A 25,082-nucleotide genomic window follows, 5' to 3' on the forward strand; every position below is an offset into this window, starting at 1 on the left:
CATGCGTTTTCACCAACTCAGTACAAAGCGGTTGGTTAGCAAAGCAGGGTTTTTGAACCATCATGCGTGGTGACGTGTAGCCTCCAGGTATCTTTTGCAAACAGCCCGGGGGGAGAGGCAGGGAAGAAGAGTCAAAAACATTGATGCTTTATGTTTTTATCATGCAGTGCAGGGTTTCCCAAGCTTGGGTCTCCAGCTGCTTTCAGACTACCGTTCCCATCATCCCTGACCACTGGTCCCTGCTAGCTAGGGATGATGGGAGTTGTAGTCAAAGAATAGCTAGAGACCCAAGTTTGGGAAACTCTGGTGTAGTGGTACGCATGGAATGAACAACATTAGTGCTGCTGTTAACTGTTGCATAGGCTTTTTCATTTAAGAAGTGCAGGACATGACTACAGTTTTAAATGCAATTCAACACACACACACCCAGGCAGGGATACTGGACAGGAGTTAAAGCAGGATGACTCCAAAAGCCCCACTCTGTGGCATGTAGTGTTAGCACTCAATTCATACACACAGAATTCACACCCCCCCCCAGTTTTAGGAGGGGGAAGGATCACATGAATCAGGCCTACATTCAGGTCGGGGAAGGTGGTACAGATTCTGGGGGCCAGGATAAGACCCCTAGCTGGGTTTAGGTGTGATCTGGCTTTTTATGAAGTAAGGGGTTCCATCTCAGCTGCTGATGGAGAGAAGTTAAAGGGGCCTGTAATACAGAACACATCCACCCACAACGTCATTTGAACAGGGCAAAAATCTAGCCTGTGTCCTCCTGGGCAAAGCTTCACTGAAATTAAAAGGGATCTGCACACCGCCATTTCCATGGGAGCTTACACAAAAGGAACTTCCAAAAGCACGGAGAAGAACACCATACTGGCTGCACTCTTTAACAAGATTACAACAAAGGAGAGATCTTAGGAAGAACGAGTGCAGCCCCAAGTTAAGAGCCCTTTAACATCTGAAGTCCAAGTAGTTTGAACACGGTTCAAAACTCTACATACAATCAAAATTTGTTTCCTCAAAGCAGAAGTGGGTGGGAACCTCGTGAACTCCATGCAGCATGTTATGTTACTGTTATTTTTTTGCTTAAAGTAGAATACTGGAGAAATATCTCCTTCGCAACGTACACCGCTCAAGTACAAAATAGAGGAATTGCTCCATAGTGTTAGGAATAAAATAGAAAAATATACAGGAGCTTGCAAGTTTGTAGAGTCAAAATCAAGTTACGACGGAGAGAGAGAGAAAAAACCATTTAAAACAAGCTTGCATGGGTACTCATAATCGTGGTTCTGCTCCACAAAAAATAACTAAGCAGACATTGCACGTGCAAAATCTCATCGCGGCAGAGGTTATTTTTGTTGCTTTGCATAAACAGGTTTTAATATCCTCATCGCTGCAATCGAAGACACAATTTTGACACATTTGGTCTCTCTTTACCCCGTGCTATGGAACCTGTTCATTTAGTTACACTTCATTTCATGGGCAGTGACCTGCAAGGGGAAGGAAACTGCAGCGGAGGAGCTAGCTCAAAACCTGGTCCCAGGTGGAGCAGAATCTACTGGGTGGTGCCTGTGGCTAAGCCCCATAACCAACCTAACACAATTCACATTTTAAAAGCACATCTGTATTCTCTCAACTGCTGTGGGGCTTGCGACGGCGGAGATCTTAGACAGGCCGAGTGTGGCTAAACAAGACATGAACGGGAAAGTCGTTGGTTTGTATCGGCCAAACATGGTGTCAGAATAGTGTTTTGCTCTCTGGTCCCATTTGCAAATAAATATGTGGAAAGCCATAATGCTTTGAAATCGTGCTCTTCACGAGGTCATATGGAAAAGGAAGGAATGCAAAGACCTTGGGCCCGAACAACTTGAATGTTGGAACAGGAGTGGCTTTAGGTTCTCAGAAATGCACTTGATAGGCTCCCATCTCTAAACCTTCCCATTCAGAATTTTTGGTTCTCAAAGAAGTCTGGAACAAGGAGTTCCGGAAAGTTCATACTTTTCCAAGGTTAACCGGCGTTCCGGCTAAGTGCGAAACATTGAAAGAGCCCGGAGACGGCTCTGTAGTGTTGAGAGAAAAGAAAGAAGCCGGACAAACTATCTCTTTCACGGCCACGTACGTTCCGGTTACGAAGCCAATCACGCCCATGGAGGCAATGCAGACGTCTTTCAGAAGCATCCACAGACTTTGCTTCTCCTTGTAAAACGTGAGGATTTCGACCAGCGGCGGCAGGATCAAGGCTAACGTGCTGCTGCTGATGGCTCCGACGAGAGAGATGACGATGTCCAGGCGAGGGACTGAAACAGCCAGAATGCCTAAGAAGAGAGGGATGGGAGAGAGAGGCATGTTATTTTCAACTTTAAGGTATCTGACACAAGGATGGAAGAATGAGGAAATTCCTACGAAAGAGCAATGGCAAGAGAAATTGATGAACTACGCAGAAATGGCTAAACTGACATACAAGCTGAGAGATAAGGACAACTGTGACTTTGAAGAAGAATGGGAACTTTTCGCATATTACTTAAAAAGACAACAAAATGAATTGGACTCCTTGGCAGGTTTTGAATAAGCCTACACAAATCTATTGATTGTTAATGTAGTAGATAGATAATATAAGGAGTTATACAATTTTACAGTGTGCAGAGAACAATATGAGTTGAGAAATCAGAGAGAGGAGCTGGGGGAAGTCTTGGGGGGAAGGGTTTGATGGGAAATGGGGGGGAAATGATGAATATCAGATGTTTTGATATGTTAATATGTTGAAATTGTTAATTTTTTAAAATAAAATAAAATAAGGTATCTACATGAAACAGAAGTGAACAAGTCGGAGCTCTCAGAGCTGAAGGATTCTGGGGGGTCTGAGAAAACAGAGCTAATTCACTGCCAATAGCCTTAGGATGGATGAACCTGTCAATTTTGCTTTATTTCTGTTTCTTGTTTTCTCATTGTAGGGTTCCATTGACCATATTTCCACATCAATTTGGAAAATAAAAATAAAAATCCTCACGAGAATTCGCCAACATTTCCCCTAACACAATCACTTCTGCAACGGATTTTGCCTGCTGCACGCATCTTTTCTACTAAATCTTCTCTAGCAAAATGCACATTGTATCTTAGTTATATCAGTACATGCATCTTTGTGCATATTCTTGGGTTGCGGAACTGCAGCGCAAAATTTGGAGAACCACGAAGGACGTCTAAAGTTTTGGTTCTCCTCGCATTGTTTCCAGCAGTATGAATTATTTCGACTTGCATTAAAATGCCAAGGAAATTTAATTACTTCGTCATCCCTGCCACCGGACGGCTAGCAGACAGCTGCTTTCCACAAAAAGATACAGCTCAAATGAGACCATTCCACAGAATTTGCAAGACTTGATGTTAGAAGGAAAAGTCTCCTGACTCAGATGTTGTGGGGAAACAGATCTGGGCATTATAGGCGTATTGTAGGTGCCTACACTATGGAGGTGAGAGATCACAGAAATGTTTATTTCTCTCTGCTTTGTGGAAGAGACAGACAGACAGACTAAATGGCCTTTGGGTGGTTCGATGGAGGGGTGGAATTCTGTTGCTTCAATTCAAAAGAAACACCAGTCCAAGTGTGTTAAGCCTGAAGCCGTATTTAAGTCTACAAATTATGCCCCACGGGAATGTGGTAAACACGCCAATATATTATGTACTTAAATTTTAGATAAATCCCACTTTATCCCAGATGTTTGATGTGCGGAGTGTAGAGATGCAAAACCAAGACAGAATCCCACCAACAATAGCAAATCCAGGGCACACCATGTATCCCAGCTGCACAACATTTAAAATCCTAGCTATATCATCCCCACCTCTGGGTAACAAATTTGACAAGCAATATTTGATAAACCGTTCCCAAATCTCTTACCCTTCTCTGCTGGGAGGGGAAGAAAGATTATCAGCATCAGCATTTTTTGTACTCTCATAATTCAGATGTCTGTATAGCATGAAAATTATACAAATTGCCCCAGCAGGTGAACATCAGTTATAACCTCAGCCTCTTTTAATTGGGCGTGAAATCCAGGTTGTTCTATAAAATGAGAAAATTCATCACAAAGTGCACTTTGCTAGCACATTTTTAATTCCGTTCTCCCTCCACGGAGTTTAGGGGCAACGCGCAGGGATCTCTCCGGCAACTGATTCCTCATGAAAACCCTGTGGGGTATAGCAGCAACTGGAGCAAGGGCACCTATCAAGCTTAAATGGGGGGTGGGGGTTGAAATTGAACTCAGACCTCCCCTGTTTCAGACCTTCAGATACACCGGTTCGCACCTTTCGGTGCATTGTAACTTCCAAAGCAAACCGATTTTTGTGCAGCAGAATCAGTGCAGCTGGTTTGTAATCTGCAGCAACCGGTGCAAGCTCTACATAATGACCCATCTGTCGGAATCTCCGTTTGACCGAGCTGATAAAGCTCATCTTCTGGAATTGCCCTCCAACGTGATTAACGACCTGAGCCTCTGATAAGGCTCCAGGCACATCCCCCATTCAGCAGAGTTTTCAGCACAGGGAAGAGATGAGAAGGTATGAGCTGCATGCTAGGTTTTATTACTAAGCTACGCAGACAGAAAGAAATACATCCTCTCTCTGTGAGAGCAGAGAGCAACTGAAACAAAGGAACAGGAAACCAGTACGTCACATCCGTCTCCCATGAGACTTCCAACAGCCTGGAATGTCTCTGGAATGTAAACAGAGTCTTGTGACTCCAAAACACTGCACAGTGGCAAACAGAAACTAACACCATCTGCAGCTGATATTACTATGCAGAAGCCTTGAGACTCGATACATATATTTGGGGAGGGAGAAGGGAAAGAATGGACACCAGTCAAACAGAGGGCAAGCACTAGGAATTTATGAATTTATTAGTGAAACCATTATACACAGCGTCTTCCGAGCCCAATAGCCCCTCTAGGGCAACTTAACAATTATAACTGTTGCAATAAAGTCAATTAAATCTGAGAGCACCGAACAATTTTTACAAACTAAGGAGTTGCCCTTTTCACCACAACAGACTAACAGCACTAGAATCTCCTCTAAAAATTTCTCAAGAGAATGCACTGCAGTTTTCCTAAATACACCATCAGAATCAGAAGGCTGTTGCCAAATAATTTCCTGGGTTCATCTGAATAAATGTGGCCTCCCTGCTCAGGACCTGCTCAATCTTACAGGTCCCTTAGCTTTATCAGGAGCAAAGGCAGAAATGATGGGGGAAATCTGGCGGCCTTTGGACTTCTAAGCCCTTCTCAAGGAGATGTCTCAGGTTCTAGACCTGGCAGCGCTATGTTCTAGATCTGTGTTTCTCAACTTTGGGTCCCCAACTGTTGCTGGACTACAACTCCCATCATCCCTAGTTAGCAGGACCAGTGGTCGGAGATGATGGGAGTTGTAGTCCAACAGTATATGGGGACCCAAGGTTGGGAAACGCTGCTCTAGACAGCTTTCCCTCAGACATCTCTCTCTCCTTGACCTCAGACTCAAGTCACACTTGAAAACACAGTGAGCAGTAAGGCTTCACTTCTGTGGGAAAAACAGGAGCAGCCATCAAGCAAGTGCTGAACCAGCATTATTACAAGCCACTTTTAGAAAGGAAGGACTTAATTAACTGCAGAAGTAATTACATAAACAAGTTTAATATAATTAATTAGAGTAGGGACCTGCTAATCCCAGTAGGACTGCAGAATGAGGCCAGAGATGACTCTCCTCTGCCATTACATCGCTAACTGGAAATGGCCGTTCCTGTTTCACAATTCGGAGACGCCATGTTTGCGAGCGACAGGACCAGAAATCTGCAACAGGGAGCCCTCCCATCTGCCACAGATATTTTCTTCTTTGGTCTCTGCCCAGCTGGAAAGAGGTGCACCATTAACTGCCCTCAGACCCTCTGGACTAAGAGCTTGACTTCCCGAACTGGCTGCCTTTTCAGAGTGCTGGCAGCAGCTGTGAGAAACCTATTTCTTTCGTCTCTCTCTCATGCTCTGACCTCAACAGGGGCCTGGGCCTAGCCCAGTGGATCTCCCACAGCCCCTCTCTACCTGAGTCTAATGGTGAGACAGGAAGATATGGGGGGGGAGAGAGACAGAACAACTTTACCCACCCTAGATCTCTCCAGGCGTTGGACTACAACTCCCAGAAGCCCCAGTCGGAACAGTCAACAGTCAAGGATGATGGGAGTTGGAGTCCAACAATGTTGGGAGGGTACCACACTGGGGAAGACTGAAATCAAGCGTTCCTGTCCCCATTAACTGCATTTCCTAGCCTTCTCTGCTTGGTCAGAGACAATATCGCTGCTCTTCTCAGTCAGGCCTGTAACTGCAGCCTGAGGCGGTGCAGTTTCAGTCTGTTGTGTGAAGACAAGTGTGTGAAATTTGGGTGACGAGAGCCACCTTTGGGTCTGGCCTGGCGCCACCTTGAGACCAGACTTCTCTGCTGCCAAGAGCTGACAAGAGTTATGGCTGACACATGATTCAGGAGTGTCACCCTGATCAGGGTGCACAGGAAAGATCAAGCAAAGAATAGAAGCAGTAAGACGATATCGTTAGGAGGGCAGCCATGGCACACCCTTAATAAGATTCGCATTAAGGCTCTCTTGCTGGCCACGCCATTTTAAAGGGCCTCTGTGACAGCCTGTTTCTGCACAACAGATGTCACCCAAGGGTAAAATTCTGTTAAGATGTCATCTGTATGAATAGAGCTAGGACACAGAGCATCTGTGAAGAGAGCTGAAGGACAGTACAAAATTACCTTGAATCTTCCCACCCACTTCTGCCTCCTGCCAACCTCGGATGCTGCTCCAATGCACAGCGCAATTTCTTTGCCTCACTAGTATTGACAAAATGAAGGCCAGAATTAATGCAACGACTCCAGCAATAATTATTATTATTATTATTATTATTATTATTATTATTTATTATTTATACCCCGCCCATCTGGCTGGGCTTCCCCAGCCACTCTGGGCGGCTTCGAAAAAAATATATTTAAATACTGTAATACATCAACAGCAAACACGAAAGACACGTCCGTTTTTCACATCCAAACCTGAGCTACCAATTTGGCTCTCCAACATTTTGTTTAGTCATGTCCAACTCTTTGTGACCCCATGGACCAGAGCATGCCAGGCACTTCTGTCTTCCACTGTCTCCCACAGTTTGGTCAGACTCACGTTTGTAGCTTCGAGAACACTGTCCAACCATCTCGTCCTCTGTCGTCCCCTTCTCCTTGTGCCCTCAATCTTTCCCTACATCAGGTTCTTTTCCAGGGAGTCTTCTCTTCTCATAAGGTGGCCAAAGTATTGGAGCCTTATCAGTTTTTCACATCGAAACCTGAGCTACCAATTTGGCTCTCCAACATAACACACTGGATATAAATGAAATAAACACCACACTTTGGAGGAGAAATGCCGCTAGGTACTGCTTGGTTTACAAACACTTCAGCATCCCCACTTGAAAGAAAGCAAGGCTTTAAAAATGAACCAGGGACTTGTTAGCCTGAAGGATGCAATAAGAATATGGCAAGGTTTGCTAATCGCTCCCATCTTCTGAACACCCCTGTTCTGTGCTTTTGTGCCTTCGCTTGCAGAGATCCCTTTAGTGAAGAGGAGTCCCCCCTCACTTCTTGAAATGCCCAGATGTTATTTAAGCAGCCGAAGGCAGAGGCAATCTGTGGCCTGCAGTTCCACTTGCTCATAAAGCATGATAGCAAATGAACGAAGCATGAAGAAACTCTGCAATTCGGGTTTTAACAAGTTCACAATCTGGTGGTTTCATAAAGAAACACAGCTGCAACATGGAGCAGTAGCAACTTAAACAAAGATTTTCTGAGAACGCATTGAATCAATATAGAATTTAGGATAGTGTGGGGATTTTGTGTTGGGTTTTCATTTTGTTTTTTGTTTTTTAACTGACAATACACAAGGAGAGGGGACGCGGGTGGTGCTGTGGGTTAATCCACAGAGCCTAGGACTTGCCGATCAGAAGGTTGGCGGTTCGAATCCCCGCAACGGGGTGAGCTCCCATTGCTCAGTCCCTGCTCCTGCCAACCTAGTGGTTCGAGTCAAAGTGCAAGTAGATAAATAGGTACCACTCTGGTGGGAAGGTAAACGGCGTTTCCATGCACTGCTCTGGTTCGCCAGAAGTGGCTCAGTCACGCTGGCCACATGACCCGGAAGCTGTACGCCGGCTCCCTTGGCCAGTAAAGCGAGATGAGCGCCGCAACCCCAGAGTCGGCCACGACTGGACCTAATGGTCAGGGGTCCTTTTACCTTTACTTTACACACAGAGAGAAATACACACATCTTAAACTGGTTAGTCCGTTATTTATAATAAAATTTAACTCTCATTTTTCCTGCAACAAGGTCAAGGTGGTGTGCGTTGCTCTCCCCATCTCCATATCATCCTTACAGCAAACTCAAGAGGGGTCAGGCTGAAAGTTGGTGACTGGCTTAGAGTCACCCAGTGAGCTTAGCTTCATGGCTGAATGGAGATGAGTGGAGATTTGAACCCTGTTCTTCCAGGGTTCTGATCCAACACTATTACACCGCATGGGGGTGGGGCTGCATATTTTTTAAAAAGTGAGCAATCTGGCACAGAGGGGAACAGATGGTCTGACGGGCACCTTGGCATACCTAGAGAGTTTATCCCCGCAGCTTGACTGTACAGTCTTAATTCATGTACTGTTCAGAATCTTCAGAGTTTCTTTTTGTCTTCATACTCATGGCTCAAATTAAAACAGGAGATGGGGCACCATTCATGTACCGTGTTCATACAGACAATCTGAGTGAGAAACAACTCATTCAGGCTTGGAAATAGCTGCTTGCCTGCTCAGCAAGAAATAATCACATCCAGGTGTCATATAGCCAGGGAAACTAGCATCCATTGTAAGGCTGGTGCCCTGCCTCCCCACTTTTAGGTTGTCAATTTGTAATCAACAATAAACATAGGAATGTGTGAGCAGGTGGGCTAGTCAGTTTGGTGGGTGTGCAAAACTAATTTGCTTCTGTTCTCTCTGGGACTTGTGATGAATAATTTGAGGAGTGGAGTTCTGAGAGACTAGCTCCATGAGGCAAGCCCTGTTTTTATATTCAAGTTAAAAACAAATAAAAAGAAGAAGAGGAGGAGGAGTTTGGATTTGATATCCCGCTTTATCACTACCTGAAGGAGTCTCAAAGGGGCTAACATTCTCCTTTCCCTTCCTCCCCCACAACCAACACTCTGTGAGGTGAGTGAGGCTGAGAGACTTCAAAGAAGTGTGACTAGCCCAAGGTCACCCAGCAGCTGCATGTGGAGGAGCGGGGAAGCGAACCCGGTTCAACAGATTACAAGACTACCGCTCTTAACCACTACACAATACTGGCAACTGTCTTTTCTGGGTTTTGTTCCCCAAAAGAAGACCTTTTCACATCATTATCATCAAGCGATGATAATGTTTTCCTCTTCCAAAAACTAGGTGCATCTTATGGTCTGGTGCATCTTATAGAGCGAAAAATACGGTAATTAATGTAGAAACACAGCAGGAGGCATATGATTCCTTTTTTCTTTTGTGGCAGTTTTCAGTGGTTCCCAGTCTGCTTCCAGGCCCAGTTCAAAGTCTTATGCCTACCTTAAAGCCCTGCAGGCTTGGGATCCAGGTATCAGTAGGCATGCTCTCTCCCTAAACCCACCAATGAATTGTGAACACAATACATGAACTCTTAAAATCCTGAAGAGGCTTCCCTATAGCCAAGGGATGAGCCTAGTCCCACATACAGCAATGGAATACACAAAAAATATTGTTATTATTTATTAAATGTGTATACCTCCCTATTCCTATGGGTCTCAGGGTGGTTCACAACATAAAATCACAATATAAAAAGACAAAATACATATTAAAAATAAAAACAAGAACAACCTGATAATCCCCTCCTCCCCAACACATTTTAAAAGGGCATCGGATGTCAAAATCAAAAATAGATGCCCGCTTAATATATACCGGTCACAGAACAGCTTTTCCTGGGGCCAAATTTGCATGTAATGGCTGGGGTGTAATTGGGCACCAAGGGAAGGCACAGGGAAGTCTGTTGTTGCCTTGGCGAAGTTCCAACCTGACCTGGAAGCTTCTATTGTTCTTCCGGGTCAAGGGGAGCCAATGGCTGGCCTGGGCAGGCAGAGACATTCCAGAACCTAGGGACACTTAAGCCCCTAGGAAACCATTTATTGTGTAGCCCCGGTAGCTCACCATGTTAGGTACTAGTCTATGAATCAGATGGTTACTGGTTCTACTCCCGGGAGATCCTGACACTGAGCTTCCGGATGGCAGGCTTTTTAAATTTGAATTTTCCTTTAAGAGCAGCATTCATATAGCTAGCTGTTCTTTCAGAAAGCCTTGAATGCAGAATTAACCTGCACTTCTATGGACATAGAAGTATTCCTGTATCCCCGCAATACAGGAATATGTAGCTGTCCCTTATGGGGATCAAACCTGCAACCTTGGCATTATCAGCACCATGTTCTAACCAACAGAGCTATCCCACTGATAGGGTCGTCCTGCTGCACCTCTTCATTGGGTTTCATTGGAGCACTCACTTATTCTGGAGTTCAGAAGTATGGCAACATGGCATGTGCTTAGAGGAGGCTGCCCCTCGTGTCTCTTCTCACAAGTCATAGCTCTGGACTTGCTTGCTTTCTGCCAAGTGATGCCCAAAGAGGTACCGTATTTTTCGCTCTATAAGACACACTTTTCCCCTCCTAAAAAGTAAAGGGAAATGTGTGTGCGTCTTATGGAACGAATGCAGGCAGGAAGCTCTGCTCAGCGCTCCCTTTAAAGAGTTGCGTGGAGCGTGTGTGCGGGGGCTCTTCAGGGCTTTTCTCCAAGGGCAGCCCTTCTCCCTCCTCAGGGAAAAGCCCCCAAGAGCCGCACACACACTCCGCGAGCTCTTTAAAGGGAGCGCGGCTCTTGGGGAAGCCTTAAGCCGCGCGCAGCCTCTCCTGGGCAGGGGATGAAGGCTCCCCTTGCCCGCGAGAGGCTGCGCGCGGCTATCTCCTAAGCCAGGACAGCCAGCGGGATCGCTGCGCTGCGATCCCACTAGCTGTCCTGGCTTCTGGGATTCAGATTTTTTTTTTCTTGTTTTCCTCTTCCAAAAACTAGGTGCATCTTATGGTCTGGTGCGTCTTATAGAGCAAAATATACAGTATTTCTAATCTGTTGCTTAAAGCAAATTACCACAATTCATTACAAAACATTACCACTGGGCATTGAAACTAGAACCAAGGTTGGAACAAATAATCAAGCCAATTGTGGCCAAAATGAAAATCAAATACAACCTTAGAAGTTAGCTGAAAAAAATGGGAGGAGATTTCAAAAAGTTTCATTAGCCTGATTTTTGTTACCCCAAAATGTGCAAAGTGACTAATGACGAAGGGTGTTTATCTCCTGATAAGACCAAACTCTCAAGAAAGGACAAATCAGAAGTCCCTTACCTTGCACATCGAACTATCTTGCACAGAACTATAGCGTTAAGTACAGAACTACTTTGCTGGATGATATCAGTGGAAGTGAGAGCTGGACCATAAAGAAGGCTGATCGCCGTAGAATCGATGCTTTTGAATTATGGTGCTGGAGGAGACTCTTGAGAGTCCCATGGACTGCAAGAAGATCAAACCTCTCCATTCTTAAGGAAATCAGCCCTGAGTGCTCACTGGAAGGACAGATCCTGAAGCTGAGGCTCCAATACTTTGGCCACCTCATGAGAAGAGAAGACCCCCTGGGAAAGACCCTGATGTTGGGAAAGATGGAGGGCACAAGGAGAAGGGGAGGACAGAGGACGAGATGGTTGGACAGTGTTCTCGAAGCTACAAACTTGAGTCTGACCAAACTGTGGGTGACAGTGGAAGACAGAAGTGCCTGGCGTGCTCTGGTCCATGGGGTCACGAAGAGTCGGACACGACTAAACGACTAAACAACATCAGTGCTCAAGCATCTAGTCCAGCATTTGGTTTCTCAACAACCAAGCAAGGCATGCAGTCAACAGCTCTGCCTACACTACAATATCTACTCCTCTGAAGAAAAAGATTCCATTTAGACAGAACAGAAGAGGATGCAAGTTCTGCACAGGTGCATCTGTTTACATTGCAAAGGAAAGGCATTCTTCCCATTCTTCAAACGTACTGCCTTTACTTCAGGCTGAGCCCCAACACTGAAAATATGTCAGCGGCAGAGAACTGGATCCAGCCGGGGGGGGGGGCAATTCCTTATCTCCCCCATCTCTGTGGGCAAACCTGGCATGTGGTCCATCGCATGACAATGACAATGACAAATGGACATGACAATGGTCCATTTTTGCACCGAGTTTCACAACAGGAGAAAACAAACTTGATCCATCCTCAGCGGCACGGCTTTTTAGATACAGTGGTACCTCGGGTTACAGACGCTTCAGGTTACAGACTCCGCTAACCCAGAAAAAGTACCTCGGGTTAAGAACTTTGCTTCAGGATGAGAACAGAAATCGCACGGCAGCAGCAGGAAGCCCCATTAGCTAAAGTGGTACCTCAGGTTAAGAACAGTTTCAGGTTAAGAACGAACCTCCGGAACGAATTAGGTTCTTAACCCGAGGTACCACTGTATTTGAAGATGGCTATGAGATTTTCCTCTCCTCTTATCCAGGCCAAACATACCCAACTCCCTCAACTGTTCCTCATCAGGCTTGGTTTCCAGACCCGTGATCAACTTGGCTGCCCTCCTCTGCACACGTTCCAGCTTGTCAACATCCTTCTTAAACTGTGGTGCCCAGAACTGGACACAGTATTCCAGGTGGTGTCAGGTATAGAGCAGGTGCGTGTGGCTTGGTCAAAATGGCCTCATAGGCCAAGTTCTTGGGAAGCTAGTTGAGCATTATTAGGCCTGCAGGGCCAGAACATAGTTGTCAACTTTTCCCTTTCCTTGCGAGGAATCCTATTCGGAATAAGGGAATTTTCCTTAAAAAAAGGAAAACGTTGACAGCTGTGGGCCAGAGGCTCCCCCACCAAGGAAGCTGAGTTTCATAACTTGTCTTCAGGACAACTTGCAGCATCCAAGCCCAGAATGAAAAAGGGAGGAGAAGGAGAAGCCACCCACATAATCTATATTCTCTTTCAAGATTACAGCACCTTTGTTAGATGTCCTTCAAAGGGAGTAAATTAATTCAATCTGCTCAACTTTTAAATATTCAGTACTATACATTTATTCCATAAGTACTGTTCGTGTGGGGGCAGAGTGACGGTGAAAAACACCTCCAGCAGGAGTTATAATTACCATCATTTATCCCTTAGGCTTCTTACATTATCATTTCATAACCAAAAATTTTACATCTCTTCCTATTAGGGGTAATTAAAAAGAAGCCAATAACAGGAGAACAGGAGATTAATTTTTTAAAAAAAGCCTTCTACCCAGTTCTCTCACTAGCAGAAGATTATTATAAGAGTAGCCAGAAAAGTGATGTTGATAGTTGTGGATAATTTATTTTCTCTAATTGCCACCTTAGGAGTAATGTGTATTTAATAAGATAAGGAGATTTTTTTTAAAGAGTTCCGAAACATGAAGGACTTCTCTGGGAGCCTCTGGCAAGAAACGCCCCCCCAACTCATTAATACTCAATTAACCTTCAACTCTCTTCGCTGTCACTCTGAGGAGTCCATTAAAAAGTGGGGAACACAACTACTACGCCAGCATGCTGCCTCTTGGGGCATTCTGTCGGAAAACCAGCACGCCATGACTTACGACGGATTAAAACACAGCTTCCTTACACCTGTGTGAAAACAAACAGGCCAACTGGTATGTATTTGTTCTTAAGGGTCTGTGCCAGTTCCACATGTGCCCCAAATTATTACGCAAATGGGTGAACTGGAGAAGGTTCTATATCCAATTATGGCATCCCACTTGCACAACAAACTCCAGAGGGTTGACGGATCCCTTCAGAGCTGCAGGGCATTATGGCAGGAGGAGTGGAAAAGGAAAGCCCACTGGCCCAACACTGGATCTTGCCCACACAGTTCAAACCTAGGCATGTTTACTCAAGAAGATCCTTGGCATTCAAATGGACTTATTCTCAGGTAAACGTGCCTGTGATTGCAAGAGATTTCTGCAGATCAGTTGAATAACACCCTAATCCAGAAAATACCAAATGGTGGCCCACAGGTTAGAACCAGCCTCCAAAGGACACCCACCCCACGTCCCCCTACCACACTTTAAATGAAGCTGTGATACAAAGTTTGTCTGAACTTTGGTCCCCTCACAGAGCTACGATTGCCACAATTTGCCAGGAAGGGGGATTTGATTGTTGAACCACACAGAGAATTATAGCTCTGTTATGGAAAAAGGGGTCTCCTCACAACACTCAACTTCCTAACAAGCTACAGTTCACAGGATTTTTTGGGGGGAGAGCCATGATTGTTTAAAGTTATATGATACTGTTTCAATGTATAGTGGCCTCATTCCTACAATTTCCTTTCCTCACAAGAACCTTTATGCAGATGCAATCAATTAACTGATGAACTGGCAGTCTCCTATGATGTGTAAACTAAGATTCCTTTAATTGGACAGCAGCCCCGATATTTTTATCTCATTATATACAGATCTTGCCTTTCTCCAGTAGCCCTCAAATTCTCATCCACATACTGACCAGACCCAGACTAGAAACTGGGTTTCAGAGGCCTCATTTTCACCAATGCAATTTGAGAATTTATCGTTCATGGAAACTACCAACAAAAGCAGAAGTTTATGGTTCCAAGGAGAGACATAAATTCAATACCAGTGTGCCCCATTTTCAGTCTCTGGATACAAACTTTGTGAAGCCAAAAGGGGAATCTCACGTGTACAAAAACAAGAGACTGGTACACCCACACAAAGAGCAAACCTTTAAAAGAATTTCTAACAGTTACCTTGCAGTTAAAAACATTTAAGCTTCAAATCCCTTCTTTAAAAGGAATTTCTTTTTTCCCCTTTTTCTTTTTTAAAGCACCACACAACATCAGAAGGCCCCGAAGAGGCAGGTTTTCAGATAAAATCTTTAATTAAAGTTTAATTTAAATCTAGTATTATATATTTACTTTTCCTGAATAATTAATCAATGAACAGACAGTTAAAGGTAATAGGATTTTGCGCTCTCTCTCACTTTTTTTGCTGATATAAACGACTCTGAAGTCCAATGTCAACATAAAAGGACATGTTAAAATGAGACAATTACGCCAGTGTTTGGTTTCAGCACGGGTGTTTGAATACTGGGGAAGTATCGGCTAAAAAAAAGGTCTCAAGAGTGGCTGGAGATTATCAGCTCTGGAAACCCTGCTATTACCAAAAAGAAAAAAGAGTGGGGAGGGATGAGTCATCAAGACAGAGAGTACCAGTCCTTCAATATGTCCTCACAGTTGCTCAACGCATAGGGAAACAGCAACAAGAGGAAATCCACCCAGCTCCTGGGGAGTCACACCCACAACCAGTAGGTTGCATTCACCTTGGTGAGTCATAAAATTGTGCAGGGCTATGATAACTCAGGATCCAGATAGATGTAGAGTGCTCTGTTGTTGTCAGCAACCGTCTGTCTCAGGAGAAAATGGAGGAGTGCGCCTTTGGGGTGAAGTCAAACTGCCGGAAGGTTACAGTGCCTGCTGTGGCTGTAGAGACGGATATGGGAGATACATGTAGGGTTGCAAGGATAATAAAATAAGACAGGGTTGGGGAACCTGTGACCCTCTAGGTCAGCGGTTCTCAACCTGTGGGTCCCCCAAATGTTGTTGGACTACAACTCCCATCATTCCTAGCCAGCACAACCAGTGGTCAGGGGTGATGGGAGTTGTAGTCCAACAACATCTGGGGACCCATAGGTTGAGAACCGCTGCTCTAGGTGTTGTGGGACTCCAACTCTCGTAAGCCCAGCTAATTCACTAAAAAGAATAAGGCCGCTGGGGAGAGCTTGTGGGAAAGCCAGCCTCTTGAAAAATAGCCTTTTCTAACTTTTTTTAAAGGGAGAAAATGCATTATCTAAGAGGATTCGGATTTCAGATACTTTTGTAAGGATCTTAAGGACACATGCAATATTATTTCTAGCGCCCTCATGCATGGCTTGGGGATGTTGTGGTACGGAGGGAGACAACAGAAGATGAGAAGAATAGCAAATGTGACTTCAGGCATGTTAGGAGAAAGCAAAAGCAATAAAGCAAGTTGTTTCCACCGCACCCCATTAAAAATAAAACAAATGAACAGAGGTTTTGAAAATCAGTCTTAGCAGCCTGGTAACTAAAATTCTCACAGCTCTTACAAGGCTTATATGCAAGTACTGAACAAGTATCAGAGATATGCCTAGAGACAAATGTTGGTTAAAATATTTCATGTTTCCACACCTAACTGAATCTTCTTAAAAATGCAGAAAGAATGAACCGTTTTCATTTAAGATGCAGCTGGTCAACAGTGTGCAAAAAGCAACAACAACTCTTCAGAATATGAACTCTCCTTCCAGTGACTGAGTCATTAGCAGGACTGAGTTGTACACAGATGCAGAATCAGCGCCTCCCTTCATCTTATGTAGAGGGTAGTACTAAAAGGGCAGAAAGATTTAATTCTATATATTTAACCATCGAAGTGGGGAAGGAGAGAATATCAAGTGGGGAACGGGAAGAAGGGGAACATCAACATGTGGAGGGGATCAGTATATCTATCTCTGAATACAGTGGTACCTCGGGTTAAGTACTTAATTCGTTCCGGAGGTCCGTTCTTAACCTGAAACTGTTCTTAACCTGAGGTACCACTTTAGCTAATGGGGCCCCCTGCTGCTGCCGTGCCCCCGGAGCACAATTTCTGTTCTCATCCTGAAGCAAAGTTCTTAACCCGAGGTACTATTTCAGGGTTAGCGGAGTTTGTAACCTGAAGTGTATGTAACCTGAAGTGTCTGTAACCTGAGGTACCACTGTGTGTGTGTGTGTGTGTGTGTGTGTGTGTGTGTATTACTTACCCTTATTACAATTCTGGGAAATTCTCTTGCATGCTTGTTATTTATGATCTGCAGCCTTGACTTTTACAAAATTAATTAGGACAATAAAAGAAAACTACACACACACAACGCATCGTGTGGTGGGGAAAATCTGTGGACAGGATTCACCTAATGAGAACCTGTTGGGTTGGAATAACAACAGCTGTGCAAGGACTTCCACTCACACAAAGGGGCTTTCCCTTCCTTTCCTTACCCCCTGCAATGCCCTCTGAAACTGGAAGTGGGGGGCAGTCAGGAGAACCCCCGGAATAGTTCACAGGGAGAGGAGGTGGGATCAAGATGTGATGCTTGCCCAGATGGAATGTTGCATCACTGTATTCTACCCTGTTAGATTTTGTCCAAACCCACAGACTGAGTCACGTGGCACTTGCAACACCCCAAGACAGTGAATCTGTAACAGGATCAAAATGTCTTCATCCAGCCACAGCCTAGTTTATCCTTGCCAGATTTGATCAGCTCATTAAGAATCAGAACACTACAAAACTGAACAGCCTCCTATGTGTATCATAGAAAATGAAACTGTGGCATCACGTTCAAGGGATGGTCTTAATATTTAGGGTTTTGCTATTGTGCACTAGCTGACTGTACTCTTTGTTAGGATATTTCCGTTCCACCTTAAAAAGGGAGCAGGCTGTTGTGTGTCACAAGCCTGCATACTTCCTGCTCACAGGAAGTTTCTGTTTTGTATATAGCTTTTGTTTTCAGTCTGTTGCCTCGACACGAAGGCAGGCAGTCATGTTTTTCCTTTGTTCTGACCAACGTTGAATAAATCTGTAAAATATGCTCTCCTGGGTGAATCTTTCATTGTGGAAACTCTGCAAAAAGGGCGTGCACGAGTCCTGGAATGTGGACAACTATTTCTGAGGCTCTTGTTGCTAATCGACTGATAGTGTTTCCACGGGAGACCGGGAGATGGCATGGAGGCATGATGGCCTTTGTCTCCCTGGCAGTATCCGAACACTCTTCCCATGTAGCCTTTTGCAAACCCACCAACTCACACCAATAAATTTTGGACTACAGTTCTGACAAAACTTTACTGAAACTTCACAGCTAAGCAACATGCCCCTCAGTGGCATGTGCCATGTTGAGCACCGATCAATAAGCTTCACCATCACTTCATCATTTCTAAGCCCACCCTTGAACAGACTTCAATAAACAAATAATGATTTCAAGCTTACCCGTGCAACAACTTTAGCTTTGCAAAGTAAGAGTGTCTTATGGAATCGCTTTGTGCTTATAATTCACTTCCACCGGTACTCAAGCATGTAGGTTTAACTACCGCAGAGTTGCTTCAGTGTTAATGCAGCACAGCACTGGGAAATACAGTCAAATTAAAGCTAGCTGATAATCATAGAAATACAACATTGCGAACACTTTAAATGGAAGAACAGTTAATCTTATGGCTCTAAAAAGCAACTTGGTGTGTTTCTAGTACAATCAATTTACAGAGTTTCTAAGAACACAATAACAAAAGAGGCAATAGCGTTACTTTAGATTGGGATAGCCAATGTGGAGTTCCTGTGAGCGGTACTGGACCAGAATTTCCATTATCCCAACCACTGACCAGGCTGGCTGGGGCTAGAGAGTCCATCAGCATTGGGGGTACATCATGTTTGCTGCCACTGTCCCACTGGATTGGGTAATTAGACCTCTGTTCAAATGCCTACTCGGCCTTGCATCTCACTGGGAAAACCTTTGACACATCACCCTCTTCCAACCTGGCTAGGCCACAGCAAAAATGGTCTATGACAGGCCACTTAAGCGAGAAACTGTTTCTTGATTTGGTCATGGCAAGGTACGTCTTACATTTATTGTCTTTCATGCCATCTTCTTCACCACCTGAAGCATGCCACCAACAAAATACAAAAGTAGGGGAAATGTTTTTTTAAGCTTCTGTACTACAAGACACAACATATTGGTCTTTAACTTCACTTGGGAATTAACCCTAAAACCCTGCTAGCGATCCAGAGCAGCGTGGAGCTATAACAAGAACTTGATTCTTCCAGATTACAGAATGGCAATCCATTTTTAGTGGCTTGCTATCGTTTATGCCCTGACTCAGAAAATTGCTATGGCATGAGACACACATTACTCTGCACGGGTATGATACTGTCAACACTGCACAGTAACGACTATGAATTAATCTGGCTTGTGCCTTTCATGCACACTTTCCAACACAAGGCATGTTGCTGTCTTGATAGAAATTCAAACAAGTGTATTACATGCATGGCCTTGGGCTGGCCACCCAGGGAACTACAGGGCATCGGGCTGTAGCTACGCATGGCTCAGGACTGAGTAGCAACTAATGGACTGCTAAAACCAGGTTCCTAGAAGCAAGTCCAAATAGGAAGCACAGGTTCAGGACCTTGGAAAGCTCCCAGGCAAGAAAGAAGCTTCCATGGTGATCTGAGCACCCAAAACATCTCCCGAGCCTCCCAGTCTTCTGCTAGCAAGTGTTTTAAAAAACGACCATGGACTTGGGGAAGCTTTGCACACCGGCACTCCAGGGTAGTGTTCTCTAGGTGCACCTTTTCATCTTCTCTCCCAGCAATGTAGAGCAAGGGCCCTTGCAGCTGCAAATTGTTGCATAATAATAATAATAATAATAATAATAATAATAATAATAATAAATTTTATTTATACCCCACCCTCCCCAGCCAAGTCCGGGCTCAGGGTGGCTAACAAGCAATAATAAAAACAAGTTGAATGAATACAACTTAAAAACAAGATTAAAATACAACATTAAAACACTAAAATGCAGCCTCATCACAGGAGGAGAAAGGAAAAAGAAAGAGGGGGAGGGAATCAAATTGACTCCAAGCCAAAGCCAGGCGGAACAACTCTGTCTTACAGACCTCAGCTCCTGAAAAGCAGGAAAGCCTCTGGAATGGAATGGCGAACAAATGCTCTTCTAGAACCACCTAATTTGGCAGGAGAGCTCCCTTACTACAGCACCATAGAACTGCAGAGTTAGTAGGGGCCACAAGGGTCATCTAGCCCAACCCCCTGCAAGGTAGGAATATTTCACCCAACATGGGCCTCGAACCTACAACCCTGAAATTAAGGGGTCTCATGCTCTAGCCAGTTGAGCTATCTGTATGAATTCTTTTGCGTCGGCAAAAGACAGACAATCTAGGAAACTGCCTCATATTATGGAAGACCATTTTTCCATCTAGCTTGGTATTTTCCTAGCCCAACTGGAGATGCCAAGGATTGAACCATCGAAAGCAGGTTCTCTACCACGTACACCATTCTTCTGGCCCCCTCACTATGGAAAGCAAGCACAATCCAACACTGAATGAGATTATTTTCAGTATGGAAAAAAACCATTCTCCATGAGAAACTTGAGAGTAAAGCACTCTCCCCCTGCGTGGAAGAGGACGAAAAGCTTCCAGCGCGAGTCAGTTCATATTTTTGGCTTCCCACTGTATTAGCTTACAATGGTTGTTGTATAAATAGCTTACTACAAAAATAGATTATCTGAAGCAGTAAATGTAACAAAATCCATAAGGTCTCTGCAGCTTTCTTGGGTAACCTTGTTTGTTGAAGCTAGACTTTAATAAGCTGTTGTGGTTATTTTCGAACACCCCTGCTGTCCTCTGTGTAACCTCACATCTCTTTGGATTCCCTTGCCAGTCCACTCAGCTGTGTACACACTCATGCTGGACAAGGGGAAAGCTACACGTCCCTCCTGCCCTCCACAAAGAGGATAGGGGAGTATTTAAAGAACTGCTGACTCCCAGTTCCTCAATTATTTAAAGGCAAGATTAACTTTGTACCCACACTTAGGTGAAGTGTGTAGCTCTGCAATCATGGGTATTAAGAGGCACACAACACTCTTAAACCCTCTGGCACACCAACTGCGTAGCATTCCAGATAACACAACACCACCATCTCAGCAAAGGGATGTGGGTGGCGCTGTGGGTTAAACCACAGAGCCTAGGACTTGCCGATCAGAAGGTCGGCGGTTCGAATCCCCGTGACGGGGTGAGCTCCCATTGCTCAGTCCCTGCTCCTGCCAACCTAACAATTTGAAAGCATGTCAAAGTGCAAGTAGATAAATAGGTACCACTCTGGTGGGAAGGTAAACGGCATTTCCGTGCGCTGCTCTGGTTTGCCAGAAGTGGCTTAGTCATGCTGGCCACATGACCTGGAAGCTGTACGCCGGCTCCCTCGGCCAATAAAGCGAGATGAGCGCCGCAACTCCAGAGTCAGTCACGACTGGACCTAATGGTCAGGGGTCCCTTTACCTTTACCTTACCATCTCAGCAGATACATCAATAATCAGCGTGCTACCAGACGGTCAGTACCTTTATAATGGTCATCAGAACTATCTCATGTTAAAACACAGAGCACAAATTATTATCAGCTGTTGTTATTAATCATTAGATTTGTATACTGCCCTTCATCTGAAGGCTCACGTCATAAAAATGCAAAATGAGAACGCAAACTACATAATGAAGCAAAAACAAACCATTAACACCGCTCCCACAGACACAATTAAAAGAGCATGGATGGTTTAATCAGCCAAAGGCCTGGTTATAGAGAAACATTTCTGCCAGGTGCCTAAAGATATGTAGTGAAAGTGTCAGGCATGCCGCCCTGGAGAGAGCATTCCACAAGCGGGGAGCCACCACAGAAAAGGCCCTTTCTCGTGTTGCCATCTCGTGTGGTGGAGGCCCACAAAAAAAGGCCTCAGATGGTGATCACAGGGACCAGGTCAGTGAATATGGGGAGAGGTGGTCCTTAAAGTATTGCAGTCTGGAGTCATTTAATGCTTTGTAGGTCAAAACTAGCACCTTTAATTGGGCCCAGAAACTAATCATGCACAAACCATAAAATTTCTCCAATTTAGTTAATAATCAATGTGCTACTACCTAGGACCACCACCCCAATAGCTGTGTGCCAGTGGACGTGGACTATGTAAAGTAAAGCTACAAAGGTAACAGAGTGCCTGGGATCGGCCGACAGTGGCCTTTTCACTGAAATTTTTCTCTCCAGCAAAAACAGAAGGTGAGGGTAATCTCTTGGTTGGTCAGCAAGGAAAACTGGAAAATACAGCTACAAAGAGAGAAGGGTGGGGGAGAGAACGGTGTTTACAAATTAACTTTTATTCAGAGCAGACCTACTGAAATGAATGCACTGAAGTTAGCCATGGCAATTAAATTAATCGAGTCTAGTCTGAGTAAACGTTAGCTGAATACAACGCCAGGCTTCATGCCATGATGGAATCTGAGTTGAGCAATACATGGGCCTTCTGGTCTAAACCTGAAAAAGGGACCCCCATGTATAGAACTGCCAGAAGACCCCTATTCAGCCTTATCCTCAACCCTCCAGACAAAGAGACCCGACGCTGTCCTGTTTCCTAGGCATCTCTGTCTGTTTATGGCCACCCTTCCCAAGCTGGTGCTCTCCAGATGTTCTGGATGCCCATTTCCGCTGTCTAGGACCACTAGTTGTGCTGGATGGGGATCGTGGGACTTTGGGTTCAAAACATCTGGCGCAAAATGGGCTGGGGAAGGCGGATTTAAGGCATGGTTAATTCCAAGGTAAGACACAAATGAGGAAGCTTTCTTCTATGTTTAACTCCATTCATTATTATGTAAGTGAAATAGTTTCAAGCTGGCCTGTATATCTTATTACAGAGCACTGCGCTAAGCTTATTTTAATGCTTCGAGGCATTTTTAATGTAATTTTTGGGAATATTGTTAACGTGATATTACACGGTTGCTGGTAGTTTTTAAATTAGCAGTTGCAAGTTGACCTAGACCCTTGAATGTGAGCAGGGTAGAAATGATCTGGAATGAAGAAAGATCACTCTGCCTTCATTTTATTACGCCTCGAGGACATAGGCAGAGGCATTTTCAATTCTTCTTTGAGAGACTTCTAAACAGCTAATTTCCTAATTTCTAAATCATTTAAATCCCCGTGTTAAATATTTAAATATCCATAAGCACATTTTATCATTCCCCCGAAGCCCACCCCTAATTGATATTTTCTCTAGGCAATAAACCTATCCTCACAGGATTTCAGGCTAACAATTTATTTTTCTAGATCCTTTAGAATCCTCTGAACTTCGTGTCCAGCTTATTAATATCACTTTTGGGTTGTTGTTGTTGTTGTTGTTTAGTCGTTTAGTTGTGTCCGGCTCTTCGTGACCCCATGGACCAGAGCACGCCAGGCACTCCTGTCTTCTACTGCCTCCCGCAGTTTGGTCAAACTCATGCTGGTAGCTTCAAGAACACTGTCCAACCATCTCATCCTCTGTCGTCCCCTTCTCATTGTGCCCTCCATCTTTCCCAACATCAGGGTCTTTTCCAGGGAGACTTCTCTTCTCATGAGGTGGCCAAAGTATTGGAGCCTCAGCTTCAGGATCTGTCCTTCCAGTGAGCAGTCAGGGCTGATTTCCTTAAGAATGGAGAGGTTTGATCTTCTTGCAGTCCATCAGACTCTCAAGAGTCTCCTCCAGCACCATAATTTTGGGTAGCAACATCCAAAAATGAGAGCCAGTGTGGTGTAGTGGTTAGGGTGTTGGCCCAGGATGTGGGAATCCAGGGTTCAAATTCCCACTCTAGAATGAAGCTCACTGAGTGAACTTGGCCCAGTCACTGCTTCTCAGCCTAACCAACCTCCTCATCCTGTTCCTTCACAAGCAATCTGAGGTCTTGCCTATCTTTGCTCCGCCCTCTTCATACCTCTCCTGGTCCTGGGAGACCAAGATGGTGGTGGCAGCGCTTGTTGCAGCAGGAAGGGGAGACAGCCTGGCTTCCTCACCAGCTCAACTCAACTCTACCTCTTGCCTCCCTCTCCTGTCAAGCCTCTTCTTTTGCCTCTGGTTCTAGACTGTTCTCTGCCACAGCCTCTTCCTGCTCACTAAGCCCTGTTACCTCTTCAGCAGGAGTAAGCTAGGCTACAGTCCTTTCCTTGGCACCTAGTTTTCCATGGGCAAGGAACAGCAGTTCGATCATGCCATCTCCCCCTTGCCATCAGAAGCGGAACAGTTCAGGAAACATTTTACCACGTGATCCCTCGCTCACATAGTCCAGGTCTTTGATGCAGGAAGTTCAGCTAACTTTCTTGCTCGAGATTCTTTGCCGCAGTTCAGCTGAGGTTCCCAGTGCAAGTGTATAAGCGAACAGAATCAAGACAAGGTTTAATTTCCTCCTGCGGCAATATGCAATTAAAAAAAAGGAGCAAGGAGGGAGTGTCTGAGGGGGAGTTGCAGAGGCAGCGATATGAAGCTTCCCGACAGGTTGTCAAAGAGTCCGTGGCTCTAGAAGATTGTATCATCTCCTGTGTTTCTGCTGAGATTTAAGTTTCTCTCTCTTCAGTATTTCCCCATATTCTTTAAAAATTAAAAATAAACCCCCCATTGCACCAACTTCCCTACCCCCCCCCCGGCATGGCCATTAAGAGGAGACTGGAAGTTATTGGCTTCCATTTTTGTTTATCCACAGTTTAGTGTTAGGTCCAAACTCCTAAACTGTGGTTCATCTGAACTATGGCTTCCTGAAGCAAGCCAGTTCAGCTAAGTAGTTGCACATAGCTTGCTCACATCAACTTGCAGAGAAAGCCAGAAGTGTGAAGTTGCATAAATGCAGAGGCTGCAAAAAGGAGAAAGGCACCAATCTGGGTATTTGGCAGCAACATTTCACCCCCACTGGAAGATGTGAAGCGCCGACTAAAAGACAAGCAAGTCACAGTACATTTGCAAGAATTCTCCCAGATACATTAGAAAGCCTAAGTTGATTATGTCTCAAGAGCATTGCCCGGAATTGCAGATTATGAGACGCATTCAAAAGCGGTGACGAATACTTAGAGGTGCGCCTTCTCTCCCCCTCTCCCCTGAAACATTTAAGAGCTTCAGCTATGCAACGAAGGCATTTCTTAACTCTCTGGAGAGCAGTATTTATATAGCTCTAAGTGTTTCAAACTGAAACTGAAAATTGAAACAAACAGGAGCTGATCACTCATTTAGAGTTTCACCTAAGACGCGAACAAAAGCAAAAGCTGACAGGATCTTTTGTTTGGTGCTACAAAACAGCAAGTAAGTTTTTTTCCCCCATTTCTT

The 25,082-nt window shown here is 44.7% G+C and overlaps 1 protein-coding gene across 5 annotated transcripts in view; it reads right to left on the bottom strand.

Annotated features, from left to right (window-relative positions):
- Nucleotides 1-1,000: 1,000 nt before the first annotated feature.
- The window catches only part of SLC36A4 (solute carrier family 36 member 4), a 100,589-nt gene continuing 76,507 nt past the window's right edge, over nt 1,001-25,082 (bottom strand). For 4 of the 5 annotated variants that reach the window (XM_053385584.1, XM_053385583.1, XM_053385581.1 and 1 more), the window contains one exon: nt 1,001-2,315. In XM_053385584.1, coding sequence (XP_053241559.1) covers nt 1,993-2,315 — 323 coding nt within the window. In that variant the 3' untranslated portion in view covers nt 1,001-1,992. The remainder of the gene's footprint in view (nt 2,316-25,082) is intronic. The other variant, XR_008330104.1, reaches the window with a different exon arrangement.

Source organism: Podarcis raffonei, chromosome 4 (assembly GCF_027172205.1).
Source record: "Podarcis raffonei isolate rPodRaf1 chromosome 4, rPodRaf1.pri, whole genome shotgun sequence".
Classification (NCBI taxonomy): domain Eukaryota; kingdom Metazoa; phylum Chordata; class Lepidosauria; order Squamata; family Lacertidae; genus Podarcis; species Podarcis raffonei.